This window comes from Meriones unguiculatus, chromosome 1 (genome assembly GCF_030254825.1).
Source record: "Meriones unguiculatus strain TT.TT164.6M chromosome 1, Bangor_MerUng_6.1, whole genome shotgun sequence".
Lineage (NCBI taxonomy): Eukaryota > Metazoa > Chordata > Mammalia > Rodentia > Muridae > Meriones > Meriones unguiculatus.
Genome location: NC_083349.1, coordinates 20,116,003 through 20,141,412, shown reverse-complemented (window position 1 = coordinate 20,141,412; position 25,410 = coordinate 20,116,003). Strand labels below are relative to the sequence as shown.

The window sequence follows — 25,410 nt, the reverse complement described above, 5'->3', positions numbered from 1 at the left end:
TTCAGTGTCCAAGTGGGTTCCATTGTAATAGGAACAGGGACTGTCTCTGACATGAACTGATTGGCCTGCTCTTTCATTACCTCTCTCTTAGGGGGAAGCAGCATTACCAGGCCACAGAAGAAGACAATGCAGTCACTCCTGATGGGACCTACTTGACTAGGATCAGAAGGAAGGAAAAGAAGTCCTCCCCTATCAGTGGACTTGGGGAGGGGCATGCATGCAGAGGGTGGAGAAAGGGAGGGATGGGAGGAAGGAGGAAACCACAGGGGAGATACAAAGTGAATAAAATGTAATTAATAAAGAATTAAAAAAAAAAGAACCAGCTATACCACTCCTCGGTATATACCTGTAAGATGCTCTACCATCCAACAAGGGCACTTGCTCAATTATATTCATAGCAGCTTTGTTTGTAATAGCCAATTCAAGAAACAACCTAGATGTCCCTCAACAGAAGAATGAATACAAAAATTGTGGCATAATGGAATACTACTCAGCTATCAAATCAAGGAAATCATGAAATTTGCAGGCAAAAGGATGGAACTAGAAAAGATCATCCTGAGTGAGGTAACCCAGAACCAGAAAGACACACATGGTTTATACTCACGTGCTATATACTCAGTCATATAATATAGACAACTATACTAAAATCTACAGACCCAAAGAAGCTAAACAACAAGGATGACCCTAGGGAGGATGCTTAAATCTCATTCAGAATGGCAAACAGGACAGACACCAGAAGCGGTGGAAGAGAGGAAACAGGATGGGAGCCTACCATAGAGGTCCTCTGAAAGGCTCCACCCAGCAGTGGATCAAAGCAGATGCTAAGACTCATAGTTAAACTTTGGGCGGAGCACATGGAGTCTTATGGAAGAAGGGGGATAGAGAAGGACCCAGAGGGGACAGGAGCTCCACAAGGAGACCAACACATCAAAAATTCTGAACCCAGGGAGGTGTTGTAGAGACTGATATACCAACCAAGGATCATGCATGGAGAGGACCTAGACCCTCAGCTCAGATGTAGCCTATAGGCAGCTCAGTCTCCATGTGAGTTCCCAAGTAAGGGGAGCAGGGGCTGTCTCTGACACGAACTTGGTTGCCTGCTCTTTGATCTCTTCCCCCTGGCAATTTGGCCTTACCAGGCCACAGAAAAAGAGGATCCAGATAATCCTGATGAGACTTGATAAACTAGGCTCAGACAGTAGGGGAAGAGAACTCTCCCCTTCAGTGGACTAGGGGAAGGTGTTGGGGAGAAGAGGGAGGGAGGGAGGGACCAGGAAAGATGAGGAAAGGAGCTACAATTGAGATATAAAATGAATAAATTGTAAAAAAATAAAATTTAAAAATAAACCAAAAGTAAAATAAAGAGCTGATTTATTGAACTTTATAAATTAAAAAAATATATGCTTCATTGTATATTATAAAGAAAGAGGGGCTGGAAAGATGGCTAAGAGGTTAAGAGCATTGGCTGTTCTTCCAGAGGACCCTGGTTCAGTTTTCACCATCCACATGGCAGTTCATAACTGTCTGTAACTCCAGTTTCAGGATATCCAATACTCTCACAAAGATATACATGCAAGTAAAACACAAGTGGACATAAAAAAAATAAAAGGGAATCATCAAAAATAAAAATAAAAGTTAGATGGCAATCTACAAGTGTGAGAAAATACTTAAAAATTATTTGTTGATAGAATATTTGTAGCAGGAATAGATAATCATATACATAGATAATTCAATATATAGAACATTTAGAACTCTTAAACTTCAAACATACACATACACATTTCAATTGAAAGAAATGAAATATCTTTGTCTTGGAATGGTGATGCACACCTTTAATCCCAGCACTTGGGAGGCAGAGGCAGAGGTAGGAAGATCTCTATGAATTTAAAGCCAGATTGGTCTACATAGAAATTTCCAGGCCATCAAAGGCTACATAGTAAGACCTTCTCCTTTTAAAAAATAAAGGCCTCTAAATAGAGTAATGAAAATATACAGTTGTCAACAAACACATAAAAATATTTAACATCCATCAGCTATGTAGAAAAATAATCACAACTACCAACTACCATGACATCCCACTTGGCATTAAGAGATTCTCTCTCTCTCTCTCTCTCTCTCTCTCTCTCTCTCTCTCTGTGTGTGTGTGTGTATGTGTGTGTATTAGATTTTATTTTATGTATATTAGTGTTTTTGTTGTGTGTATGTGTTTATCATGTGCACAGATAGTGCTTTCAGAAGTCAGAAGTAGGCATAAGATTCCCTGGAACTGAGTCATGGATAATTATGAGCCACTATATGAGCACTGGGAACTGAGCCCAGGTCTTTTGAAAGAGCAACAAGCGCCCTTTACTACTGAGCCATCTCTCCAGCCCCCCACCAAATGTTTTACTAAAGGGGTTGGTGAAAATGTAGAGAAATTATCTAATGCTTGCACACTTCAGATGGGAATGTTAAATGCTGCACCCACTTCAGGAAATACTTCAGTTAGAAAGATGAAGAAGTTACTATTGGGCTCAGCTTTCTGCTCCTATGTATTTATTCAAGAGACATGAAAAATCTATTTTCATATAAAACTTTTAAACAAATGTTCATTTACAAATTATTAATAATAACAAAAAGGTAGAGGTAACCAAAATGTTTGCCAACTAAGAATGGATCACCAGAATATAGTATATACATACTAAAAAATACCATTGAGCCTTAAGAAGAAATATTGATACATGCTACAACAAACATGAATGAATGAACCATGAATACATTTTAAGTGAATAACCAGCCTTGAAAGACTACCTATTATTGTTCCATTTATATAAACTGTCTAGAACATACCAATTTATAGAGATAGAAAGTAAATCAGCAATTGTCTGAGGCTTAAAGGACAGAATCAGGGGGTGGGGGGAGCAGTCAGTGTTAGAAAATATTAACAGGGACTGTCTCTGACATGAACTCAGTGGCTGGCTCTTTGGTCACCTCCCCCTGAAGTGGGGCCAGCCTCACCAGGCCACAGAGGAAGACAATGCAGCCAGTCCTGACGAGACCTGATAGACTGGGATCAGAAGGAAGGGGAGGAGGATCTCCCCACTGATAAGTGGACTGGGAGAGGAGCATGGGAGAAGATGAGGGAGGGAGAGCGGGATTTGGAGGAGACAAGGGAGTGGCTACAGCTGGGATACAAAGTGAATAAATTGTAATAAATAAAAAAATTAAATAAAAAGAGTAATTTGAAAAAAAGAATATTTATTTTCTTTGTGATATCATGAAAATATCCTAAAACTGATGGTAATGATGGTTACATAGACTTCAGGCTATACAAAACTACTGAATTGCATTATCTAAATGATAAATTGAATAGTATGTTAGTTGTTTCTCAATAAAGCCATTAGGAACAATATAGGAGGAAGTATTCCGTATCTAGAAGCGGGAATTTTTTTCATAGCTCTAATCAAAAAGTATACTCCATGTATCTGGAGAGATGGATCAGCAGTTAAGTGCACTAACTGCTCTTCCAGAGGACAGGGTTTGATTCCCAGTACCCATTGTAGTGGCTCACAAATATCTGTTAACTCTAGTTTCAAGGATCTGATACCTTCTGGCCTCTGCAGATGCCAGGAACTCACATGGTACACGGAATTGAAATTCATCAAAATAAAACATAAGGTTGTGAGGAGATGACTCAAGGGTTAAAACATAAGATGGCCAGATTTTTAGATCTCCAGAGCCCACATAAATATCAGAGGAACAAGGAAACCAGCTTATAATGCGAGTCTCAGAAAGCTAATATTAGATTCCCATGGGAAACAGACTTTTGAGACTAATCATGACGGCAAGCTCTGGGTTTGATTTGAAGACCCTGTCCCAAAGAGTAAGGTGGAAGAGGAACCAAGAAAGATTATGACATCAACCTTAGATATTTACAAGCACCTGCACACATACATATGTGCTCCTACACATGTGAATATACATACACACAGACAAATAAATAATAAAAATAAAGAAATAGTTCCAGTAGGGATCATGTTAATATGATAAGACAGATAGTTATAGAGGGGGGGAAGTATTAAAAAATCATATATTTGACTTACAATCTGTATTCAGCATATGATGAAGAACTTCTTAAAACATAACAGTAAAAGAAAATTCAGTTGGAAAATTAGCAAATAATTTAAATAAATATTTCCCTGAATGGAAGAATGTGGAAAAATGGCTCATTATTTTATGCTTTGGTAAAATACAAGTTTAAACCATAATGAGAAATTACTGTACCAGGTATGTTGGTGTATGCCTTTAGTCTCAGCACTCTGTTACACAAAGAAACCCTCTCTCAAAAAGAATTTACTGAATGTCTACCAGAATTGGTAAAATGGAAAATACTGTCAATATTAAATAATCTATAGTAGTTCCAAATTAGGAATGACCTAGATGTCTGTGGATGAGTGAGTGGTTAAAAAATGTGGTCTCTCCATACCATGAAATTCTACTCAGCAACAAGTCTGAATAAACTACTTGGATGAACTTCTAGAGAATTATGCTAAATGAAAAATGGTCAAACTTCAAAAGATGTGTTTGATTCTATTTATATAGCAATCTTAAAAAGGCAAAACTATAGAATGAAGTACAGATTACTGATTCCTGGGAATTAAGGCATGGTGGGAGGGAAGAGGTTGTGGCTATAAAATGGTGAACAGGGATCTTTGTGGTAATGAAAATATTCTGTATCACCAAACCAGTGTTGCCATCCTCCTTAAACTGTACTGCAGTTTTGTTTCCATCAGCAAATAACTTGACAAGAGGTACCCAGGATCTCTTTGCTTATTTCTTAAAATGCATGTGAATGTCTAAAATAAAAAGATTAAAAGCTTGAATTTTGGAAGTGTGCAAAAGGGAGCCAGCAAGTTACTGGGTAGAGGAGTTTGCTGCTGAGCTTAATGACTTGATGTGATCCCCAAGACCCATATGGTAGAGGAAAAGTAATAAATGCACACAAGTTTTCCTCTGTTCTTCATGCATGAATTGTGGTACATGTGTGCTACCCCCTTCCCATATATGTAAAACAATACAAGTGTGCAAAGGATCTAAGTACATATTTCAGTAAAGAAGATGCTTAACTGACCAATAATCATATGAAATATATATACAACACCATTTATAAAACACATCAAGATAACAGAACACAAGGGGGTTTTTCCCCCCAGCACTTTTAGGTTGGGTTGTTATAGATGGAAAATTATTTTTGCAGCTGCCATAATGAATACTAGTTCCAGAAAGCATCTTAATCAGGATAGACATTTTTTTATGAGTATCAAGATATTTTCAAGGTTTACAGCATACCCACACAGTAAGTTCATCTACCTCAAGGTAAATAATAGTGGCTACATAGCAGAAAAGCACACCTCAATGACATGATCAGCACATCACCATCATTGAGGATCATCATATACCTTAGAACATGAGAAGGACACTGAGAAGGACACTGTGTCATTTGTGGAACATTCCAGATGGGAACATACACTCTGGATATAATTATAATCTAATCTAAACAAACCCCTCAAAAAGTGCCTTTGATGTAAAAAAAAAAAAAAAAAAAGACTGAGAGAGACTAGGAATGCCCAGGTTCATGGTAACTAAAGATACATAACCAAGGGCAACACGGAACTTGGAGTGGGCCCTGTGCTGGGGAACAGATGTACAAAGGACTTAACATGTTGTGTCCACTGACAAAAGTGGAACATAGGCATTGGATTATTCCTATGGATGTTTAACTGCAGAAGTTGATGTCTGTTATATCGCATTCAAAGGGAGGAAATATGATGTTGTCATCCTCCTTAAACCGTAGTACAGTTAGGAAATAAACTGTTAGGAAATACACGGCAAAATGTCTAGGGGTGAGGGGCTGTCAAGTGTGCAATTCCCTTTCAAGTTTTGCAGAGGAACACAGTGTGCAAGTGAACATATAAAAACATTGCAATTAAAAAAGCCAAAGAGGCTGAAATATGGATAGGTGTGCCTCAATGTTTTATATACCACTCCTGCAATTTCTCTGTAGTTTATCATTACTTCCAAATAAAACAGTTTTGTTATGTTTTTAAAAACCTCTATGAGATATCACAATATTCCAGTGGTTCTTCGTTGGGCCCATTTTGCCCTACCTCAGGAGGGTAAATTTGGTAATATGTAGAGAGTTGTGGGTTATTTTGTTTTAGTTTTTGGTTGTTGGAACTGAGGGAATGCTGTGCCAGCATCCTGGCAGAAGCTAAATATCCTACAGTACGTGGGACACTCTCCGTTGACAAAGACTTATCTCCTGCCAAATGTCAATGGTTCTGCAGTGGAGTATCCCTGCCCCACTTGGCTAACAAGATGGAAAATTGCTCTGCCAATAATGGCTGGCAGGGATGCCGGGAAAGGGGAACCTTGCCTGTGGAAATTCGAGGTCAGACAGCTCTTGAGGAAAGCAACCTGGCAACATGCATGCAATATAACAATGCACCCATCCCTGTATTGGGGGCTGAACTCCATTCCCACCAAGTTTCTAAGCTGAAGCCCTCACTTCTAATATTTCAGAACGTAACAGAAGATTAGACCTTTGAACAGTTAAATTGAGCCCAATTTTACTGGTGTGCCTATATATAAAGAAGGAGAAATTAGAACACAGAGAGAGTCCCAAAGTGTGGCTGGATAGACAGAAGACTGACACAGGGGGACATAGAGGCCATCTGTGAGTCAAGGAGAGGGCTTTTAAGAGAAGAACAACCAACTCACAGTCCGATCTTAGTCTTGTGGGTTCCTGCTTTGTGAAAAGCCTCTTGATTCAGCATTTGGTTCTGACAACCCTGGCAAACTAAGTTTGGAAGTTCACTGCATAGAAATAAAAGCTTGTACATGGGGAAGTGAGTTTAAGAAAGACTTCTAAAAAAACTGGCTTAAAACTAAAGCAAAGCATATTTCAAGCAACCAGGGGGAATGAAGGAGAAAATATACTTTTAGGCTGAAACAGAAGTGAGAGATAAATACAATTGTTCCGTCAAGCTCAGAGGAAGCTGAAGTGGTATGACTGCAAGTAAAGCAAGATACAGAAATGCATGCACGATGAAGCCTCCATGTGTTTCAAAAAACAGCAAGGCTCCTTCATGATATGTATGTTTGATTCTACAGTGTATTATCATCAGGAAAAAATATTAGAGAATAAAATAATTGTCTATCAGTCTAGGTAATGGAGGAAAAACAAGGAAACATAAAGAAAAATATTATATATATACAATATACTCAACTGTAAATCTAGGAATATAACACATTCCTAGGAATATAATACATAAATCTAGGAATGAGTAATACATTTTTTAAAAAAGCTTAAGAAAAAGAATATAACTCCCTCCAAGACTTGTGGCATGAGGAATAAAATAGAAGAAGGTAGAGCACAGAGCTTCCTGACAGGAGAGAACAGATCTGGTGTTGATGGAACATGGGTCAAATTAGAGGAGAGAGACAACAGATTTTTTATTGCATGGAGGGTAGGATCCTACATCGTCACATTTGCTCACTGCACCAATCCTTGCCATAGACATAGGCTTTTTCTTACCATTGTTTTAAAATTATATTTCAATTTATTTTGTATGTGTACATGTGCGTGCACATGTGCATGTGCGTGTGGACACATATGTACTGCTGTGTGTGTGTGTGTGTGTGTGTGTGTGTGTGTGGAGAGAGAGAGAGAGAGAGAGAGAGAGAGAGAGAACACAACTTTCAGTAACCATTTTTCTCCTAAGATATGGGTACAGGGAATTGATTTCAGGTCATAGGTCTTGGCAGCAAGTGCCTTTACCTAGTGAGCCATCTTGCTGGCCCCACAGTTAGAATCTTGATTGCACTGATGTATAATAGAGGCATAAAAAATAGCTGGGCCACGGTCACATAACAATAAATGGTGGAACAGGGCTGTGGCCTCAAGAAGCATGGCTGTAAGAGCTGTTTAACTTAGGTATGTGGAACAGGTCATATCCCAAGTTACAAATTACAAAAATAGTGGTCTTATTCTCAGACTTTGATGCTGCAAAGGAGCTCTTTTAAGAAAACTGGAGCTTTCACAAACTGCATCCCTTCATTGTAAGCCTATTAAGCCAGAAATAAATAACAGTGATAAAAATTTACTGCTTAAAAATTAAGCAAACATTTAAAAAGAACTCTAGATTAAAGAGAAAAAACAAAACACAAAAATTATTTTAAAAAAGGGAATGAAATGGATCGTATTTCATACTAAGCCCTACATATCACAGCTAAAGCTGTGATCAGAGGGAAATTTATAGCTTTTAAAATGCCTCTTGGTAAAGGGACTTTAAATAAGTGAACTAAATATTACTCTTAATTAAGTTTAAAAAGAAAACACATAAATTAAAGATAATTAGGAAGATAGAATTAATAGATATCATAGCCCAAGATGACTAAGAAGAAAACAAATATAGACAAAGGTAGTTCTCTGATAAGATAATAAACATAATATTTTAATAATTAACAGAATAGATAAATCTCTCATGAACTTGACTAAGAAAAAAGAAAAACTATAAAAGCCCAAGCAAGAAAAATTTATAGAAAAGAGCATAAACTACTAAAAGAAAATTAGTTGCTACCAAGTGTCAACACAGTTGAAATGCTTCAGGAAATTACATAGCAATGAATAAATTATCCCTTAAAACATGCACTAAACTAATTTAGAATACATAACCACAGAAAAGACTAAAAGCAATTACGATTTTGTATTAGATCCAGATGGTTGTACAATTTAGTTCTATGTAAATTTAAAAAAATTTTACACTTATTGTATGTGTGTGTGCATGTGAACACATGTGCTTGCAGGGTGGGCACACATCACAGCATGTGTGTGGAGGCCAAAAGAGAACTTGGAGGAATTGGTTCTCTCTTTCCGGCATGTAGATTCCAGTGATCAAACTCAGGTCATCAGGCTTGGCAGAAGGTATCTTTACTCACTAAGACATATTGCCAGCCACTACTTAACCTTTAAAGAGACCGTAACTCTCATATTTTCAAACTGTTTTAGAACACAGAGCAGATAGAGCTTTAACTTGCATGATAACTGCATTCACAAAGGCATGGTGGAACCTGTCATACTCTGCTGAGCCAAGAGATTCTGTAACTTGTGGGATCAGATATCAGGGCTGTCCTTCATACTGCTGAAAAAAAAAACATTCTCACAGCTTTAATGACTGACTGATGGACCTCCATCAAATAAGCAAATCTTCATGGATGGATATATTAGCAATTTGCAGTATTTTGCTACTTAGGAATCATAGACATCCATATCTCCAGAAAAAAACAAACACTTCAACTGTAAAGAATAGATTTCTAGAAGAGTTTAAAACTGTATACAGCTTTAATTTTGCTATCTACTGAGATCACATCCTTTTATTTTCTTCTACCATCAACAACTAAGGCTAAGCTTCCTTGTATACTCACCCATTGAGTATTATCAGTATTTTACTTAGTAATCAAAGAAACAAACCCTGCTTGTATTTGCACTCTATCATAAACAAGTAGCCCAGCATCCTTTTACTCTGGAATCAGTAGCATTTCCTTTTTTTTATTTATTATTTTATTTTATTATCTCATCTTCTCAGTGTAAAGAGCTTTGAAAAACTGAATGAAAATTATTCATTCTGTGCCTACAATATGGTAGCAACTGTTTCTCTAAGTAACCACTTAAAGTTTATTTTTGGTGTTTTCTGCTGTGCAAGTTTTATATATTCTATTGCCAGATTTGCTGAGGTACAGCTGGCATATAATAAATGGCACGTGTTTAAATTGTAGGATTTGGTAACTTTTGACATGTGTTGAAATCGCTGCCACAATTAAGGTAATGAGCATATCCAGGGCTCCCAGAAACTTCCTCTTGCCCTTTTGGACTTCCCCTACCACTGGTCCACCCCTCGGTAATTATTGACCTTTCTGTCACTCTAGGTTACACTTCATTTTCTAGAGTGCTGTGGTAACAGAAGACGACAGTATGAACTCTTTGTCTAGCTTCTTTAACTCACTGTAATTACTTGGTGATTCATCCATGTTAGGTGTATCAATAGTTCATTCCTTTGTACTTCTGAGTAGTATTCCATTGTATGGACACAGCACAACTTTGAAAGAAACTCTATTCAAATGTTGACTGCACTTGGAATGTTTCCAAGAGAGAAGAGAGGAGAGAGAGAGAGAGAGAGAGAGAGAGAGAGAGAGAGAGAGAGAGAGTCATTCAACTGTTTTTCAGAGTCCCTGAACCACTGTAACTGTGACATACAACATGTTGAGCTCCTTCTTGTCCTTACCAACACCTGGTCAGTTTCCTTAATTTTAGGCAATTAGTACTTATGAAGTCATGTCTACCTGTGTGCACTCCTTCAAAAACTAATGATGCTTGCCATTGTCTTACATGCTTCCCTATATGTCTTCCTTGCTATGAAGTATCTGTTTAAACATTTTACCATTTTGTGATGTGTTGCTTGTCTTATTTTCAGTTTAAAGTGTACATCACATATTCTGAATATAAATCCTTTATCAGGTATCAGGTGTATGATTTTAAAGTATTTTTAGGGTTGGGGTAATGGCTCAGTGGATATCAGTGTCTCATGTGTAAACATGGAAACTGCTGCTCAAATCTCCAGCAATCACACTAACGCAAACAAACAAAAAACAAATAAGCAAACAACCTTCACCCTCAAAACTGGCATGGCTGCACATACCTTTAACCCTATTGTTGGGGGTGGGGTGGGCGGAAGACAGGCAGATACTGGGAGCTGTGGACCTACCAGTCTGGCTGAAACACTGAACTTCCAATTTAGCAAGATACTGCTTGGGGGAAAACAATAGAAAAAGATACCAAACATTTTTACTCTGCATGCCTGTTCATGGGCATGCACAACTGCACATACTCACATGCAATGCACACAAAAACACACAAAATACTTTCTTTCAATATCTGCCTTTTACATTGTGTCTTTCAAAAAGCATGCTTGGGAAGCCTGAGTGACCAATTTGTTTCTATTACTCCCATACTTTTGATGTAGTAGCAAAGATACCCTTAGCTACATTGCTTTGTCCTGCAAGTTTCAGCCTTTGAATTCAGTTCTATGACCACTTTGACTTGGCTTTGTGCAAAATGAGGATAAAAGTTAAGTGTTTAAAATGGATTATCTAGGGGCTGGAGAGATGGCTTGGCGGTTAAGAAAACTGACTGCTCTTCCAGAGGACTCGGGTTCAATTCCCAGCACCCACATGGCAGCTCACAACTGTCTGTAACTCCAAGATCTAACACCATCACACAGACACGCATGAAGACAAAACACCAGTGCACATAAACTAAAAATAGATTATAAAAATAAATAAGTGAAACTAAAAACAAAACAAAAATATTTTTAAAAATGGATATCCATTTTTTTTCCATCTTGTCCCCTCCCCCTGGAAAACAAAACAAAACTAAACATAACCTTCAGATTAGAAAGCTGGATTAGAAACCAGCTTTAAATATGGAGGTCCACCTGATTCCCATTTTGTCCCACTGATCTATTTGCTTCTTTATGCTGACATTATATATCTGGTCTGAACCCTTGAACCTTGTTCACGTTCGAAGTTGCTTTGGTTATTCTAGGCTATCTGCATGCTGGTCTTTGGCTTTATACTGAACTTAGAAATCAATATCGAACCTTGTAATTTGTGAACAAATGTACCCACATTTATTCTTTTTGACGTTTCATCAGCATAGTTTTATAGATTCCAAAGGAGAGCTCTTGTGTCAGATGCATTTACATATTTCACATTTTTAATGCTACTCAGAATAGTAGTTAAAGATTTTCATTTCTAGGTTATTTGTAGATAGAATTTAAAAGCAGAATTGCTTTTTGCAGAGCTATCTTGTATATCTGCAACTGAACTGAATCTGTATATTCCAGTGGTCAATCTCACATATCAGATTTTCTATGCAGACAAGAAAATCTACAAATATGGTCAGTTTCATTTCTTTATCAACTTGCTGTTTCTTACCTAATTCCACAGGCAAGCATCTCCAACTTAATGTTGAATAGAAGTCATAATACCAGATGTTTGTACTCCTGACTTATGGGGAAAGCAATCAGTATTTGTTCATTGAATATGTTAACTGTGGGTTTTTATCAATAACCTGTTTCAGGCTGAGGGAGCTTCTATTTTCTATTAGATACTTTATAAGCAATCATTTCTAGATTCTTGCCAAATATTTTTTCTGCATCCTCTGAGATAAATATGGCTTTCTGTTGTCATTTATTGATACGGTTCATTTTACTAATAAAAAAAATCAGACTGACTTTGCGTTCCTGAACCCTAATTGATCCTTTTAAAAATTTTGGATTTGTGTTCATAAGTGATATTCATCTACAGTTTTCTTTTTTTTTTTTTCTTTTTTATAATGTTTTTGGCTTGGTTTCCTGTCAGGGTAATGCTGGTCTCAGAACTTAGAAGCATTTCCTTCGTTTCACTTTTTAAAAGAAAAGATTTTGGTTTTTCTTAATCATATGACAGGCTCCATCAGGAGACAACATGGTCCCAGAGTATTCTTCTATTTTTCTGCTATACACAGATAAACACTTGGGTTTTATCTCTGCATTTTACCTTTCCCAAGAAATCTGCCTTTAAATTGTAGAACTTAGTAACACAGTCGTAAAGAATAGTCTTTGCGGTTTTAAGTTCAGCCTTTTGTACAGAGCTGAGCATCTCGCTCTGACACTGACAATGTCACTCTTGCTCTTTTCATCTATCTGGTTAGTCACTTATTGATTTTCCTGGCCTTAAAAAAAATCAACATTGGTTTCATTATTTTTCCTGTTTTTAGTTTCCTGCTCCCCTCAAAAATCTTTATTTTCCTTGTGTCTACTTATTTTAGTTTGTTTAGCTGTTTTATAGTTCCCAGTGTGAGGCCTTCTCTGAAGTCTGTGCATGGTGCTATATGGTCCTCCAAGAACTGCTGTACCAGTGCCCTATAAACTATAGTATGCTGTGTTTTCACTTTCATTTGATTCAAAACATTCAACATTTTTTTCTTAGATTTCTTCCCTGCCCCTGTGTTATTTAGAGACATGTTCTTTATTTTCCATGTATTTCAGAATTTGCCATCTTTTTAATTGATTTTTAACTTAATTCTATTGTGGCCAAAGGACATATGACTTGAGAAATTTAAGTTAATGAAGTCTTTTCACAGTTCAGAATAGGATCTGTCTTGGCATGTGCTCTGTGTGTAGCTGGTGGCCATATTTGTTTTGCTGTTGTTGGGAGAATGCTCTACCAGGGATAATTAAGTCAACATGATTCAAAGTATTGCTAAGATCTGCATTTCTGTTGATTTTTGTGTCTTGCAGTATCATCTCTAACAACAGAGGTATTAAAATCCACAACACTACAAATTCTTCTTTAGAGTTTATACAGATTTCATTTCCCCCTTTATACATATTATTTTCCTTTTGTTTAATGATAAGTGATAAGTTGTTTTTAGAAGCATCAACTCATGGAACTGGAGAGATGGCTTAGCAGTTAAGAGAGCATACTGCTCTTGCAGAGGACTCTTGTTTGGTTCTTAGCACCTATATTGGGTGGTTTACAACTCCTATAACTCCAGCTACAGGGGACCTGATACCTCTAGCCAATGCAGGCACCTGCATTTATGTACATATTCCCCCTCCCATAATTAAAACAGAAGTATCAATTTGTTAGTCACCAATAATTTAAGTGCTTTTAAGGGTCTGATATGTAATATTTTCATCAGTATTTTTCTAAATACTGATGTCCCAATTTAGGACTTTATTTCCTCAAGAGAATAAGTTTAAATGCCAGAAGCGTCATTGTTCAGAAGAGTAAAGTACTGAATCCAATTCCAACAAAATAAAAAATTTAAATCTCATAGGTCACTTTCCCATCAGAGTCAAACTCGTTTTCAGAGTCTGTATAGCAGGTGACTACCACAAAATTATTGGCATAAATATTTGCCTAGAAACAACACAAACCAGTTCCAAAAGAATTTAAAATGACAGGCATTAATGCTCTTGTCACAGTAAGTAGATAAAAGCAGGATTAAAACTGAGCAGTCAATGCGGACCCAACCCAGGGATGACAGTCATCAAAGTAAGGGTGCAGCCAGGGAGAGGACAGTTGTCCAAAACCTAACAGCAGTTAAAACAGCAGATAGTTATCTTTTAGCCTCTTCTCTGTATTGGTGCTCTATAGTGAATATAATCTACTTTTCTAATCAGAAAAAAAATATCTTTTAAAACTTTGAAGTGGACATATTTTCCACTTAAAGATATAGGCTGTCCTTAAAGACACAGGCGGCAGTGCATAGACTATTGGGCAGATGGGCCGGATGGGAAATTCCAGCCTTGGGCTAAGACAGAAATGGCTAAGTAGGGCACTTCTGGAAATATGAGGAGAAACTAGGCTTTCATAAGTCCCATGACCCTCCTAGGTGTGGAAAGGCCATTACCTGCCCACCTTTCCATCCAAAGTGAGCCCATTTGGTTGGTCTATGGTCATGCAGACTAAACTTGAAATAGGAGGTGAAAAGGCAGGATGATAAGGCAGTGTTTAGTGGCAGCCCTAAAGAGAGGGGGAGTCATCAGGACACTAGGGATGGAAGCATGAGTACATGTTCAGTGCCCTGGTGAGAAGCTTCTTTCTGATTCAGGCTCAAAACACAGCCAAGAAGCTATGAGCAGCCTTCCCACTGGCCTCACCAAAGCCTACATACCCTCAGTGAGGTAGGTTTTCCAGCCCAAACGTTCTGATCCCCTTCTCAGGACTCTGAGGCTTCTGTGAGTCATTTATGATGCCTGGGAGGATTGTTAGATGTTTTGAATGAGTTCTTCCTGCCAAAGCCTTAAATGATATCACACCTGAGGCCCAGAACATAAGTACAGATGGCAGAGAAAGCTGTAAGCATACTATTACCCTATACTCGGGATTTGCCCTTCCACTCTGGTGGCTCTGATGCCGTGGGAAGACTGAGGAGTCACAGAGGACCTGCTCTTGCCTCTGCAAACTGGCCTCACATTTGGGAGTCCCCCAAGGCTGATCTATAAACTGCCTGCTTCATACTACCATGGGTGCCTTCTACAGATTCCCGGACCTCAGCACAGTCAACACAGCCCCAGATACTGGAGAATGAGCTTCTAAATGTGCTGCAGATGAGCTCTGGACTCCTGTGTGGAAAGAGCTTTCTCTGACACAGAGAGGACACTTCTGTGTCTAGAAGCAAGTAGTCCCTGTGTCCTTAAAAATATCCACTCCCTGAAAGTCCCTGGGCAAGTTTTACATGTACTTCTGGGATCACCCGATAAAAGTAGCTCTGGAATCAGCCCCAAGGGCTTGTAACAGAGCAGGTGTGGTGGGGCAGAACATGTTCAGCCTGAGCCAGATGGCTTAGGACTCCGCCTACATAAGTAGCCACATATCAAATCTGATTGCCCCTAAAGAAAGAGAGTGGGTCTGGAATCTTCGTAAGGTAAGAGGTGGTAAATGAGAGCCACCCTCAGCCCTCACAGCCAGGCCCTGTAGAGAGAGTCTGCAGTAATAACAAGAGAGTAGACTCAAGGGAACATAAACAAAGCAACCAAAAAAAGCCCACGCATTGGTAGGCAGGGGAATGAAGGATATTCACTCATCTTGGTCTGTTCTTTCTGGTCTACAAAGCCAACAGCCCCTGCTTGGCCCGTGTGACAGAATCCTGCTCTCCACTCCAGTGCATGAGCTCTCTACAAAATCCTGCATAAAGCTGAAGCTGCAAAGACCCTGCAAAGGTTCCCTGGGCAATGCTGTATGAGAGTAATATGCCCTCCCCAGGAGCCCCATAGACAAAAGCTACTATTAACACAGTACATGAAATTAGACTCCAAGACTGCAGATGTTAAACTTATCAAAAGATGCTGCAAAAATGAACATGCTCACATGACTTCAAAATTAAAAGTTGTGATATAAAATATGAGAGAGGTACAAGGTGCTAAAGTCAGGCTCATTTAAAGTTCCATATAAGGATGCATAGAAATGAGAAAATATACGGTAACTAAAATGAATGTCTCAGTGGGTATGTAAGGCAATGGATGAAACTGCAGCTAGGAACAACAGCAAGTACAGACACAGTGTGGCTAGCTTGAGAAGGACATGCGACAGCCAAGGACAAGGTAAGATGGTCTAGTAGAAGATCCTAGAGTGGAGGATTAGAAGAGTTTAGTCTGCAAAGTGCTTGCTCCACAGCATGGGGACCTTAGCTTCATCCCCGGAACTGATGTAAAAATGTGGGTGTGGTGGCATGTGCTTGTAATCCCAGCAATGGGAAAGCAGAGATGGGGGAGTCCTGGGATTCACTGACAAGCCAGTCTAGTCTAATTAATGAACTCTAGGACAACGAGAAACTCCATCTCTAAGGAGGAGATGGCACTTCTGAGGATGATACCCAAATTGTCCTCAATCCTCCACATATATGCATAGGTACACACAGTTTCCAGTAGATATGGGAGCCACTTTGCTAGCTTGATGAAAGACATAAGCCCTCAGTTTCAAGAGTCAGTACCACAACACTTAATTAAAAAAAAAAAAAACAACCCACCACATTGATACATCATAGTTTATGTAACTCTAAACTCAACTGAGATTTTTCAGCATCACCAGGACTGAATATGTCATATACAAAGAGTTGTTTGTATGTATCTTTCTCCCCAACTGAACCACCATTTAGGAGCAAGGACACAATTAAAAGATGCCACCGAGCTGCAGCTGAATGCTCACCAAGATAAGCCCTAGAGAAAGCCTAGACTTCAGGGAGGAGGAGGTGGTGGTCCAGTTAAATCTGTGAGTAAGCCTCAGTGGTTCACACCACTGAGTAGCAATGGGGACAACAAATGCAGAGGCCTGTTTAAAAAAGTAAAATCAAAACACTGGCAACACCTGCCTAGAGCTATGATGTGTGTTTGTGTGTGTGTGTGTGTGTGTAAGGGAGTGTATGACAGCACCTAGAACATGCTCATGTGTCATGGGCCTCAGGAGTCTACTTGAGATAGTAATCAGCAAAACATTTAAAATATAATCCTATGGAAGCCACAGAACTTCACACTCAGCCCAGAGTGTAGTAAAGTACATCCAGCAAGCTCCTCTGTCACTGACAGCTTTGAGAACTCTCGGGAGTCAGGGCTGTTGCTTGACACACATTAGCAGACCTACCACATGTGTGGGAACAATTAAGCCCCACCCACAGCAGGATTGCTGCATATAATGCCCCCACTCCATCTCTGAGCAGGATCTGCCGGTGTGTGAGATGCCCCCTAAGCCCACAGTGAGTCCTCAGGATTCCAATGGGCAGCAGCAGTCAGCTGACCCATGTCCGGTTCCTCAGGCCTCAATTTAAACAATGGTTTCTCCATTATCTAGGGCCCCAGGCCTTGCTCTGCACTTCCTCCTTGGACCTGGATATCAATCCCCCTTGGATGCTAGTAAGTTGAATGGCAAGTGGCTTGAGTCCTCCGAGAGTGAGAGGCAATGCTTCTCAGGCCTAGATGGCCCCCTGTGCCCTCTCTAAGCTATTGGCATTGCTCCCATCCCCATTGAAGGCACAAGATCCTGGCAACAGTGGTGGGCTTTCTTCCTGCTTTCCACAGTGCTTCTCTATAGGGGTGAACACCCATTTTTGCTACAGGGTAACCTGGTCCCTGATGCTTCCACAGAAAGACTCCTTCCTTACATGCTTCCACCAACCCAAGTCCACCATACCTGTACACATCTCTTAGGTGAGCTTTGTAGAGTGTCCTTAGGACACATGTGGGTCCATGGGAAGTCCCTTAATGATTCTGGGCCTTTGTCCAGTCATCTTTAATTGGGACCAGCACTGCAGTCCACTTCTACCCACAGCATACAGTGAAAGGACAGTGTACAGGTGGATTTTTACACACCATGAACAGGTGTGTGCCCTATGCAAGGACAAGATGATGGCTTCCTAGTTCTCAAACACAGTTGAGGTCCAAATCCTGGTTTGGCCTGGCACTAGAAGGCAGCATAACTGCTTGGGCTCTGCCTTGTGGGAGCAGGCAGTCTGGAGCTTTCCCGGTGATGGCATTCCCTCCCTATGCCAGGATTAGTACACCATCTCCATGCCAGAGTGTCCAAGATTCCCAAGAGCCTCTTGGGTAAGGACACTTGGGTATATCAGGTAACCCGTGGGGGTAGTGGTTGACTCAGGTTCTTAGAGGGGCGGGATCAACGGCTCAGTCTCCAAAATCTGGTGGCTCTGGGTGAGAAGGACTTTCTCGTTAATAAGAAGAGACGGCGCTGTGTGGGAGCACTCCACCAGCGGTGCTGCTCTCTGCCCGTGTACCTCATTAACATGCCACAGACATCACTGCGGACTTCATAACACTAAGCAGGCTGAATGGACGGCAGGGACACTGCTGCCCCGTATTCAGAAAACATCAAGTGATGCTTCTCCTGGGCAGGCACAGGGCTGCATCCCTGCCGCCTCTGCTCACACCCAACCTGCCCATTAGCATTAGCAGAAAGCCCCTATTTGCATTGAGACAATGGTCCTACCCCTGAAGCAGAGCTGCAGGGGCACTGGGCATTTGTTGGCACAATTGCCCTTTGTGCCCGCTCCAGTGGGCAGGCGGGGAGTATGTCCCAGGGGCTCATGGAGATGTGGCCAGCCCTGAGCCAAATCCCCATGCCATCTGATGAGGACGCAGCAGCTTGGCGCTCAGTAGAGTGGGGCCCAGGCTGGGTTCTGACAGACGGGATGCCTAGGATAGCCTTCAGTTGCAGAGAGCAGCCATGGCTCCTTTCTTGAACACTTCCCACCCTCCTGTCAAGATGTAACAGAGGGAACAATGACACAAGACACAGGTCAGCTCCCCTCAGACAAGCTGGACTTGGTAGGCTGGGGCCCTGACACCTGTGAAAAGAAGGATGAGGAGCAATACTATTGATCACCCTCTAAACCTGAAACTGTCCTTGTAACTGCCAATAAAGCTGGAAGTTTCTGGTGTATCCTGGAACATTCTGCTTAGGCACAGAACATTCTGTGATAGGTCCCAGGCATTGGGAAGATATTTCTTTGAAGGGAGGAACAAACCAAAATGACAACAGAACAGGCACGGAGGGGCTGAGTGTCAACACAGGGGATGGTGCTGCACACATCCTGTAGGTCTGGGCCCTTAGTTCCTACTCTACCAAGCATGCGAAGTCAGTGCCTCCTTCCTGCCAGGCACTGGACCTGGCCATATGGCACAGGAGGCCAGACATGACTCTTGATGGCCCAGATACTGAAATGGCATGTCCAGTCCCCATAGGACACTCAAATGAACCCTTCCCATGGATCGAGGGACTCTTTGACAGTAAGCATGGACAATTCTGAATGAGAGGGAAGATTCTGACAACAGAAACCAGGACCACAGGAGCCAGCACTAGGCCCTGGGTTGCTTGTCATCGCTGGAACAAGCAAGTACTCAAGAGGGGGTGTGTCAAGCCGAGCACCTGTGCCTGTGGCTCAAGCTTCCACCTCTCCACCTGGATGAGGGTTCTCCCCGACCTCAGGTGCTGAGGCCCAATTTTCACTTCTTTGTGCTTTCCATCACTTGTCCCCTCCACCTAGGACCACATCTTGTGCAGAGACTTTAGTCAGGAACATTTGCAAGGTCTTTCCCCCCTACCTTTGGAGGAATGGTTCCTGGAGGAATGGTTCCATGGGTCAAGGGCTAAGCTCCGCAAGCATTCATGGACACTAAGCTCCGATTCATGGACACTCTGGTCCCTTAAAATAGCATAGCATTTGCATAGAGCCTTCTTTTACATTCTCATGACACATCCAGATTCTTTAGAAGAGCAACTGCCGTGTAATAGTCTGTAAACTGATTGGGTCGGAGGATGCAGAACCTGTGGACTGTTTGGTGTCTGGACTGTTTGCCTCGGCACACAGTCCTAAAAGGAAACAGCCATCAGGACAGTATAAGGGGCTTCCCAGGAGATGCTGAGCAAAAAGCACGTGGTGACTTGAGCCACATCTGGTCCTAGTGATAGCTAACTATCTCAACACCCACACTGACTAAGAGGAAGGAAAAGACCAGAACCATTCAAGTTTGAGTTATAGGCAGCTGCTAGAGTCACTCACCCTGAGGTGGGCACTGGAGTTTTCAGAGAGATACAAGAGCTGCATGGGAAGTTCCCCGCACAACCACTTATGCCATCTCTCATGGGTTATGCTACAAACTCAGAATGTCCACTCTGCATCTGGTGCCAGGAATATCAGAGTCCCAGAACCACACAGCCCTATCTCATGGGACAGTGGTCGACAGTGTGCCATGATAATGGAAACAGCACATGCACCTCCTGAGAAGTCTCTCTCATCAGTGGGGACCTTTTACTCTCGCCTTGGTCCCTTGATACGGCACCAGACTAAAGGGAGGATATGTCAATAGTGCCCTTAGCCTTTCTATATTCCCACTGTGGCCTGAAAAATAAGCCTGACCTCTCTGGGTTCCCTTCTTAGGTGGGTATTATAGAGCCTCACAGTGGCCTTACAGAGGCAAAACTAACTAGGACCCAGGCATCCAAACCCTGGACAGGCCTGCATTAAGAAAACCTGTCTATCACAGCACTGACCCTAATGCAATATGCCCTCATAATTTCACCGGCAAGCCACTGGCCCTCCAGGGCCTACAGAGAGGCCTTATCTCTACATCCTCACCTCTGGGTTTCCCTCTCAGTGGGAAAATCTCCAAGAGGTCACCACAGCCATTTTTTTAAACAAAGAACTTGTGTGCTAAAAGAGAGAAGCTAGTGAATAGAACACATATGTCATCTTCTCTCTGCGGCCAGGTGAGGCCATGCTGGCCCCCAACACTCTAAGCCAGTTGTAGGCATGCTCTCAACAGACTGAGTAGTGAGTACCATCTTGGGAAAGACTAGGAGAACATGGCTTCAAAGCTTCCAGAAGCTTCTATGGCTACTCTATCATCCCGCCTGCTGCGGTAGAGACCTCAAGCCATGCTTGGATTCCCAAGGTAGGCAATGACTCGGTATGTGCTATGGGGCCTTACAGAGTGCCAGGAGAGGACCAAGGGTTGGTGGCATGGAAGCGCCCCACATCCAGGTTGACCCTGCTTCAGGGCAAGCACTGAGTATCCTGCCCCTACACACATGTGAGCTTGCTTACCTGAGCTGTCATAGCCATCAATAGAGAAATGGTCTGGCCTCCGGTCCTCTGGAGGGTCATATGTGATGTGAGGAACATTGAACATCTTCTCTCCAGGACTCATCCCATTATCCTTGTCCATCTTAAACTTCTTCTTCTTTACCTAAGAAGTCCACATGAGGAGTGGCAGCTCCTGAGTACCATCTACCAGATCCTTAACCTGTGCTCAGCCCCAGAGCACCTGTAAAGACCCAACTCTAGCCCTTGAGGGAACATGGGTCAGGGGCTAAGCTCCGCAAGCATTGGTGGAATGGGGCTTTGGTGTGCTGGTGCTGCTGGAGGAGTCAGGGTGTTGCTTGGCCTAGTGTGGCCCTCTATGAGCCACAGCCTAAGAGAGGCAGGCAGACAAAAACAAACAAAAAGCAAGTAGACTGTAATAGGCACGCTTGCACCGGGGCAGAGGGCTGAAGGCCAGGGCAGCAGAGTATGTGGTAGGAGGTGCAGTGGCCGAATCTGGAGCCTCATCAAAGAGGTCTTCTGAACAAAGTCAGGGAGCATGTCGTGTGAAGCCAGGGGGAGCATTCAGACAGAGGGAAGAGCAAGTTCAAGTGTCAAGTGACAGTTGGAAGCTGGGAAGGTTGTCTGTTCAAGGAGAGTCGGGGAGCGGGCCAGGAACGGGCAGAGCACAACCTTTTCCTCACTGCTCCAGGCAAATGGCAGGACTCCTGCCCACAGCTGTTGGAACTTGCTCCTCTGTGGTCTAGAGCTCCAGTACCTTTCCCTTCTGCCTGCTTTACCCAGCAAGGGAAGCCCAGCAGAATTCTCTCCAGAGCTTTCTTCCAGCAGCTAATAGAGCTGGCCTATCCTAGTCCAGAAGCACTCTCTTTAGACCTATTATAGTCTTAGTCTTGGCATGGCCAGTCCAATATGGCTTCAAGGATGGGGGACATGAGGACAGCCGGGATCAGGCATGGGGTAGACTTCCTCCAGCTTCAGAACGATGTGGGCACCCTAACGAGCACTACACTGAGTGGCAATACCCAGGTCTCATGCTTGGCCTCTACAGCTTCCTGACCTGCTAATACACAGTCCCCATCCTGATGGCCGGTGAGGTTGCTTACCATGGCAGACTTCTTAGGCTTGGGGCTGGGGGACAGCAGAGCGTGGCTCCTAGCAGGCTTCCGGACATAGATCTTCCAGGTAGATGAGTCAGGATTCTCAGCAGCATAGCACCTCCATGCAGTCTGAAATCAGGCAGAGGGGAAAGAAGAGAGGGTTCACTGGTCTAGCCACTCAGGGTACCTCTCAGAGAATCTTCAGCTCTTCCCTGAGCCCCAGGCCCAACTTGTTCCCAGGCTCCTTCCCTGACAGCAGGACTTAGCCCTCTAGGGTTAGGAAGGAGACTACCTCATGCATTAACTATGTATCACTCACAGCTCAGATGCTACCAAGGCCTTTATCTGTTACCTGGGCCCCTCCTGAAGGGGGCCTTGAGCAAGCCCTAGTCATACAGAGATGTTCAACTAAAGTGAAGTTAGACAACCAGTGTTTACTCAGAGAAGACAGCAGAAAAGGGCTGCCCAGGTCTGTGTGAGCACCAGCACAGAGTGGAGTAGAGGCCCAGGGACCAGTGGGAGGTGAGGCCTCCCAGGGTTTTAAGCACTATCCTGTGCCTATGAGGAATCCCTGATGACAAGCTCTTGCCCAACATTCTAGAGGGGAAACCCCCTCTCCATGGTCATTACAGCAAGACGGCCTAGGGAAGACACTGGAGGAGCCTGAAGGAGACTAGTGAGCAAAAGGGGAGGGGTTGGGGAAGATGTCAGAGCCTCTTATGAGGACATATTATGGTGGCTTTGTCACTACAGGCCCTATGAGCATAAGAAAGCAAAACTAGTTCAACATTCTACATACTGGGAAGGCTTCTGAGTGATAGCCCTACACTATGATAAGAACATAGCACAGACACAAAAACCCAAGCAGGGATGCCTATGACCTGGGGCGGTTTGGAGGCCCTTCTAAGGACTTTATGTTCCATGCACACCCTACGTGGGAAGCTCCATGCCTCCCGCATCCTGCAGCTCCCCCTGGCCTTCCCCATGTTGCCCGTGTTTCCACTCCCGCCAATATGAATCCTGGCACATCTTCCATTGTGGCTGTGGCTTCTGAAGGAGTCTTGTCCACAGACCATGTGGTTCCTGAGCAGTGGCCTCTGTGCTCAGCTGAGGAACCAAATAACTGCCTGGCTGTGTTAATGTGGCCAAGGCGGGTTAGTGGGTCTGATTTAAGGTTTTCCGAAAACGAGAAGCTGTGGGGTCAAGCCAGGCCTGGGGGAGCACACAGCTGCAGCTGTTGGCCTCATGGCTGCTGATCTCTTCTTGTCTATACAGAAGGTCCAGGCCTCTGCAGATGGTTCTGGAAGGGCATCAGAGGAACAAGTTGAGGCTCAGGACTGTGCCAAAAGCTTAGATAAGACCACAAGAGCCATAACCCTTGAGAAGGGCTGCCCCTCACCCAGGACCCCGCCCAGATCAGAGAATTCAGGAGACAGGCCTATAGGGGTGTCACAGTCAGTTGGGGCCTACCAAGAACACTTGATCCAGAGGGTTAGAGGGTCATGTCCATATAAATTCTGGCTCATGCAGAGCACTCATATTATGGGCCCTCACCTGACCACTCTTCAGCTCTGTTAGCAATAAAAGTAAGTAAGTAAGCAAGTAAGCAAACAAACAAAACAAAACAAAAACCTGCAGAGGCCCAGTTTCCAAATGGTTTCCCTGGCATCAAAGGGCAGTCCAGTTCTCTGGAGAGCTCTCAAGGGCTTATAGTACAGTAGCAAAGCCCACCATCTCCTTAGCTACCTCTAGAACCTTCTTTCCCTATTGCTCCCAGGCTCTGCTGTCCCTAACACACAGGCTTCTGTGAAGCATCCTGTGCTATCCTTCTGTTGTACCTGTTGCTCTCACCAGCGGTCCTAAGTGATGCCAGGCCTCCTAGAGGCACTGCCACTCTATAGGCTGAGACCTGTCCCACTGGGCCTCCTCTCCCTCTGACTTAACCCTGTCCCAGAGGCTGACTGGCAGAGCATAGACTGGTTGAGTGGCTATGGTCAGGCCTTGCCCTAGCCTGCACGTACGGCCCTCAATGGGAACATTATGGGGTGATGGTCCTGTATTCCTGTGCCCATCCTGCCATGCTAAGAGTGGGTATTTTCCCAAGGGGCCACCTCACCATGGGAGGAGCCACAATAAAAGGACCCATGCCTCTCAGGCAGTGGACATGGCTGGGAGTGGTTCCAAGGCCCAGGCAGATGCAAGTGACAGCACTGACAGCCTGCCAGGCACAGCACATACCTGGATGAGTGAGGCTGCAGCTGGGATCTGCCGGTTGAAGTGCTTCTGCCTCTGCTTCTGCTGGACCTTCAGGGCAAACCCGGAGCCAAGTATCCCCTGGTAAGGGGCAGAAGGTGTCCACTGTCACACAAGCCATGCTGGTGAGTGGACAGCAGAGGACGGGGTCCCAAGAAAGAGCAAGAGGCAAAAGCATCTGGAGACCAGGTTTGCACAATGCCTAGGGCTATGGCAAGGCGGGCACCATCAGAATGTGGGTATGAGAAACAGCAGATGCCACACAGGGGTAGTTTCTAGGCTCATCCTGCCTCACTTTTCCAGCCGGGGAGGCATAACCCACTTCCCAGGGCTCATTCAACAGGAAGCCTGGCTCCAGAAGAGACTTGAGTCTCTCTACCCATTTTTAAGCATTACCTGTGGGAAGCCAGGTATTTTAGTCATCAGCCTATGCCCCTGGGGCAGAGGGACCCTCCCTAGGGAGCAGGAGTTTGAGGCTGTCCCCAGCAAGGAGCCCACAGAACTGCAGTCAGGGCAGTCAAGGGGAGCAGCAGCAGACAAACTGCTGTCTCAGCAGCTGGAGGCCATGCAGGGGACACACCGCTGTGTGTCATCAGCCGTGCCTATGTGTCACACAGGCACATGTAACAGACACTTGAATACACATCATCTCCCATGTGCTACAGAGACCCATGCAACATAGATACTATATGGACACAGAACACAGGTGCAAATGTATGTGCATACATGACACACATGAAATCTCAAATACATACATATATGTATACATGACACATGTACACACAGAGATCACGTGGTAAACATGCTATTCAAGTGCAACACAAACAGCTGTATATGTAACACATGTGTATAGTATGTACG

At 43.0% G+C, this 25,410-nt stretch overlaps 1 protein-coding gene across 4 annotated transcripts in view; it reads right to left on the bottom strand.

The window, feature by feature from the left end:
- The window catches only part of Kcnq1 (potassium voltage-gated channel subfamily Q member 1), a 332,782-nt gene that overhangs the window by 221,789 nt on the left and 85,583 nt on the right, over positions 1–25,410 (bottom strand). For all 4 annotated transcript variants that reach the window (XM_021633740.2, XM_060383057.1, XM_060383061.1 and 1 more), the window contains 3 exons: positions 24,535–24,630; positions 22,303–22,425; positions 21,203–21,344 (listed from right to left, as the gene is read on the bottom strand). In XM_021633740.2, coding sequence (XP_021489415.1) covers positions 21,203–21,344; positions 22,303–22,425; positions 24,535–24,630 — 361 coding nt within the window. The remainder of the gene's footprint in view (positions 1–21,202; positions 21,345–22,302; positions 22,426–24,534; positions 24,631–25,410) is intronic.